At 39.1% G+C, this 5,999-nt stretch overlaps 1 protein-coding gene across 1 annotated transcript; it reads right to left on the bottom strand.

The window, feature by feature from the left end:
- Window positions 1-359: 359 nt before the first annotated feature.
- LOC131019933 (probable carboxylesterase 18) lies at window positions 360-1,871 on the bottom strand. Its single transcript, XM_057948556.1, has 2 exons — window positions 1,161-1,871; window positions 360-1,026 (listed from the first exon to the last, which is right to left on the bottom strand). The coding sequence occupies exons 1-2, from the start codon at window positions 1,732-1,734 to the stop codon at window positions 548-550; spliced, it is 1,053 nt and encodes a 350-aa protein (XP_057804539.1). The 5' UTR covers window positions 1,735-1,871; the 3' UTR covers window positions 360-547.
- Window positions 1,872-5,999: the final 4,128 nt, after the last annotated feature.

The following is a 5,999-nucleotide window of genomic DNA, read 5'->3' as shown; positions in this document are numbered from 1 at the left end:
TTCTAAACGCATTCTCAGCAAAAATAAAATATAAATAGTAGAATTGCGCTCTTAGTCAGACTTCATCATGGTGCCTTCGGGCCCTACCTTCTTAAAAAATTAGTTTGGGCTCAAATGCACTTAAAGGGTACCCTTAATTTGAGTTGGGCTCTTTAATTTTGATTGAGTAATTAACCTAAAGGTTAATTATAGTTTTAACGTGATTATAGTTATAATTAAATAATTTCTCCAAGCTTAGATTATACAAAAAAAAAAATCAAACTTAAGAGTATAAACTGAAACTTTTTGAAAGGTAAGGCTATAAACTATAATTAACCTTCCCATGATATTCGATTTTGCCGACCCACTTTAGACTATGATTTTGATCAACCATAACAACCCACAGATACTATCCCAGTTCTTACATACATGTATCACAATACACAACATTAATCTCTTATTCAAACAACTACGTTTGAAATAACACAATACTTTTCTCTTACACGAACAACTACATTCTATTTGCATTTTCTTTCAATAACAAATTCTGTTATAGTAAGGTTGAAATTCAGTTGGAGTGTAGTTGTTGGCGGACGAAATTGGCGACATCACGAATGCAGAGAGCAAACTCAGGCATTTCAGGAAACACATAGAAACCATGAAAGGCATTGGGATAGTGAGCCACCACCACCCGCTTCCCGCAATCCTTCAACCACTCAGCGTACCTTGTGTCCCAATCCTGCAGCGGATCATTCCCTCCCACCACCACCAAACTCGCCGGATATTCAACATTCTTCACTCCGCCGCCGCCAAACACGTGGGCCGCAGGGTGATTCCTGTCCGCGCCATCCGGCAAAAAATCCCTCCAATACACATCCGTTTGCTTCACACTAAGCAGCGGTGCCTTCGTCAGCCTCACCTCCGACTCCGTCCGTTCCTCGCCTCCGAAGAAGGGCTGCAGCCCTATAATTCCGGCGATCCTCATCTTATCGAATTGCTCCATTTTCTCCAGAAATCTCACCGTCACATGATGAGCTATGTTGCCACCTGCGCAAGGACGGAAACATATTTTATTTGTTTCTTCATCCTCTTTCAATCCTTTTCACTCTAATTTTCCTTTCTTCCTCTCTGCCATTTGACAAATTTGACAGTAGAAAAAACAAAAGAATAGGAAGCAGCACCTGCGCTGTCGCCTCCGATGAAACATCTGGCGAGGTCGGTGTTGGCAGGTAGAACGTCGGAGCATTTGGCATCGATGAATTTGAGCGCGTCCAAGGCATCCTCGTATTGGGTAGGGTACTTGTGGTCGGGGCAGAGGCGGTAGTTGACGGACGCGACGACCGCAGGCGTTCCGGCGGCTAGGTGGCAGCAGAGGTGGCTGTAGTGCTTGGTGTCTGGGGCGTAATTGGCGAATCCGCCGCCGTGGAAGTATACGATCAAGGGCAGCGGCTCGGAGGTGGGCGTGGCCGGGTTGAAGAGGCGGAACCAGAGGTTGCGGGAGGGGTCGATTGTGATGTCTGAGGTGGAGACGCGGACGGTGTTGATGCGTTTGGTGGCGGGTGCCGATGTTTTGGAGTCTACGAGGCGGAAGAGGAGCTGGTTGACGCTGCCGTCGCGGCGTGTGCTCATGTATGTTATCAAGTCGAACATGAGGAGCTTCAATCTTGTGAGCAATGGGAGCGAAGCCATTTTTGTGTTTCTTGGAAAGAGGGGTCTAGTTTGAGATGGGCTACTTACATCATTAATAAATCTCATCTACCTTTCAATTATTAATGGGAAGATATGATTGGTTGGTTTACGGGTTCGACTTTTGCACTTTGTGATTTTCTTGGAATTTAGGTTAGCACGTTCGATGAGGGCATGCAGAAGCGGAATTAGAATTTTAAAATATATGGATAATATTATAATTTTATATAAAAATTTAAAAAAAAAAGAAAAAGAATACAATATAAATATAATAATAAAAAAAAAGTGTGCGGACGATCTGGTAGCGTAGCATAAGTGGCTCCGTCCCTGAAAATGGTGGCATAGGTGTATCCGAATTTGATATGAGATATTGACATGTTGTTACTCTCCCCAACTCTCTTCGAATCATGGCCGTCTATCGCCGTCGTGAACTTGATTGGAGCATTGTCACGTCTGACTGCCACCTTGTAACAGAAAATTAGGTGCTTTCAATTTATGTTACTTGAATGTGTGTCGGCAACCAGATCCAGATGCACTAATACCATAACTAAACCATTCAATTTTACGGCTAAACAAAAGACAAATATATATATATATATATATATATATATATATATATATATATATATATATATAGGGAGAGGTTCAAATAAGAACCACTAAATAAAATTAGAACAGAGAACCATTTTAAACCATTCGATCATCAAGATCTACGGTGGATGCATCATCTTGGTGGATGAATGCAGATCCTGGGTTCGAATCCTGAAGGGAGCAAAAAATTTATTATTTTCGGATGCATTAAATTTAATAGCGAATGCATTAATTTATATAGTAGATGCATTGATTTTAATGGTTCTTATGTTCTCACGATAAATGTGGTTCTCACTATAACCGCACCCTATATATATATATATATATATATATATATATATATAATAATAATAATAATATTCGATTTTAAAATCACTCCATCCCTCCCAATTTAATAGTGACCTATGATTTGAGCATCTCAATTCAATAGGCCACACATGATTTAGCATAGATGTTTTTTTTTTTTTTTTTGATAATTTTACAATATTAAATAAAGAAATTAAATGGCTGCGTCACAGGGGACTCGAACCCAAGACCTTTGGCATTAGGCATTAACCCTTTACCGCTTGGCCAACACACGCACACGATTTAGCATAGGTGTTAAAAACATATAATTTATAATAAAATATAATAGAGAAAATAACTTTTTTTCAGGAAATATTTGTGTAAAAAGAAGAGAGGAATAAAGATATTATTTTTTAAATCAAATGAGAGATAATTATGTATGGGCAACAATGATGTTTGGTGTAAATATTATGTAGGAATATTGTTATGTATTGACTTTCCATATTAAAAAACAACTTATTAAAATAGAACATCCAAATAAGAAAATATGGCATATTGAGGGACGGACGAAGTAACTAACGAGCTATATATGTGAGATCGGGAGAGAGTACAACCAAATAGAGGTGTTGCTGGGAACTGCCTAATTGGCCCGAAATTGAAATCATGATCAACAATTTCGAATCGGAAAAATAACCATCACCATCTGAGTCGATTCCCATTTGAATTTTTTGGAACCGTTGAACTGACAGTTTCAAACCGTGAAACATATATTGTAATTTTTTTCGGCCTTTAGAGAATTTGGATTCAAAGGACATAATAAAGAGATGATCTGAAACAAAAGAAAGATTTGAAATATAAGGGAAGACGCTCGTATCCGTGCTCATCCCTCGGATCAATAGCGTTGTTGGACAAGGTGGCAGCGGCTAAGGTTATCTTCGATTGAGATGAAGAGGTTTGAAGCGGTTGTTATCTGACCAAGTTAGACGAGGTCAACAACGGCGACAAATTTGGCTTTATTATCCACATTAAATCCAATTTTGTGTGTTCCTCTATTATTAATTCTGCCATTAGATAGATATAGAAAATTAAAAAAAAAAGAAAAAAAAGAAAGAAAAAAAAAGAAAAAGGGGAATGGTGTTGAGAAGTACTCTATGCTTCTATGGTTCTTGGCCATCTAAAAATGTCTTAATGTGTAAAAATGCCCACATTATTATGTTGTAATAAAATATGCGCATCTTTATAAAAAAACTTGATCATATGCTCAAATTGTAGTGAACATCCTAATTAGCCCTTAGATGTTGATGGATTGTCATTGATTTTTATTAAAAGTCTTACATTTTTCTTACACAAGTACAATTGTGTAAGAAAAGTTGATAATTATTACTCCATCCGTCCCATTAATCTTGGCATGTTTTTCTTTTTGGGTTATCCCAATAATATTGGCATGTTTCCATTTTGAGCTTTAATTAGAGCTTAGTTAAGGATTACTAATCTCACATACAAATACCATAAAACCTACCCTAATCTAAATCCCCTCACTCCACTAAGCGGCGCCACCCCGCCCCTTTCCCCTTAATTTGCTTATGAGAAAACCCTACTTTTGGGAGCCTAAGCGGCGCCACCCTGGATCTCGCCGTCCTGCTTCTATCAACCACCTTTGAGTGGTGAGACAGAGGATTGCAGCTCTCTCCCCTCGTGCTGTTCTTCTTCTGTCTCCCCAAAAAACCTTAATTTTGGGGATCTTAAGCGGCGCCGCCATACCTGTCGCCGATCTTCTTCTTCTTTAAAAATGGCGGATCTAAACCCTAAATTCTCTCCCTCCCTCCGTGTTCACCGCCATGATGAACTCTGTTGGGTCCCAGAGGGTTGACTGAACAAGTGTATGGGGGAGATACACTCGATGGCTATTTTTTTACGAAAACTAATGTTTGAAAGAAAACGAGAACTTAACAGTTTTTAGTTGAAGAGAGGCAAGCAACTGATACTGATAATATTATCACTGGATTACTTCAGTTATCCTGATCAGTCAGATAACTTCAGTCCAGAAAAGGCTTCAATCGAATTTGAACGTAAATAGATGAGTGTTATGAATCTTACTGATTATCCGTAGATTTATCAGTTTGACTAATAACACAAGCAACAGAAATTAAACTTAGTTCAAGTTGCCTTAGAAAAGTTTGTCACTTAAAGAAATCCTTAGTTACTATTTTCAGTTAGTTAGTTTCAGTATCAAACACGTTAAATGCAAGTAAGGAAAAACTGAAAGCAGGAAGAACACAAGGAATTTTTACATGGTTCGGAAAACAGATTCCTACGTCCACGGTCAGATGATTAGTTTGACAAACACTCTGGGCTAATGCTTAGGGGTGCACAACAAACCGAAGTGTATTTACGGGTGTACACCAAACCTTGAACTGAAAATTAAATTTTCAGTACCAACACCCTGGGTTGGATTTCTCGCTCGCTCTTAGCACGCTAAGACACACTCGTGCCCTTGTAGCGCTTCACTAAGATCTCTGGAGTCAGAACTTTGGTCTGAACTTCGCTCTACTCAAACACTCTTTTCGCTTGGTTGAAAAGGGGTTCGAAATCTTCCAACTAAGATTACTGAGAACAAGCTCTCAAGTAATTGAAAACTTAGGCTTTGGATAATACAATGATTTACCTAAGGTGATAAGAGAATATAGATAATCAGTGAACTGATTTAGACTTTGGGGATTCTCTTTTTCGATTCAAACTTTTGAAGGCAGTTGATGGTTGAGTTCCAAATTTGGCAGAGGTGCAGCTTGTGTGTTTGAATCGATGAAAATTGCAGTGTTCCTCAAGCTCTATTTATAGGCAAAGTTTCGAATAGTTCTGTTGGAGAGAATGTCTTCGAGATTTATGCCGTTGTGAGACAATGTCACTTCTTGGGCTGAGGTGGCAATTTTTGAGGTTCTTGTTTTGGTGAAGGACGACGTCTCAAAGGTATGGCAGGTAGGGCGCCTTTGAAAAACTTGCCCCAAATAAGAACTCTCTGCAGAGAAAGGACGATCTTCTAAATCTCTGCATTTAATGCGGTTGCAGGAGCATTTAATGCCGGTTTCAGCGATTCAGTCCGAAGAAGAATGTCAACTGATACTTGTCATAAGTATCAGTCTGCTGATTCCACGTGGTCCGCAATAATACTTCAGTTTTCACCGATCGTGCAGTGAGACTCTCGTCCAGTCAATACATTAGTATTTGACTTTATCTTTTCGCAGCAATCTTCAGTCTTCAGTCTTCAGCAGTCTAACTAGTAAACATGAACTCTAACACTTGAGTTCGAAAAGTTCTAGTCTATTACAATAGGGATAAGGAGTTTTTGTCGCAGCCCGCCCTAACTAAGGATAGTTAAGTCGAGTGATCTACGACTAGAGATGGGGTTAAAGAATAAGGGGAAGAAATGGGCGTCATTTGGAACCGTAAAACATACTCAA

Source organism: Salvia miltiorrhiza, chromosome 4 (assembly GCF_028751815.1).
Source record: "Salvia miltiorrhiza cultivar Shanhuang (shh) chromosome 4, IMPLAD_Smil_shh, whole genome shotgun sequence".
Lineage (NCBI taxonomy): Eukaryota > Viridiplantae > Streptophyta > Magnoliopsida > Lamiales > Lamiaceae > Salvia > Salvia miltiorrhiza.
Note: the sequence above shows the minus strand (reverse complement) of the source record. Positions and strands in the feature narration are given on the sequence as shown.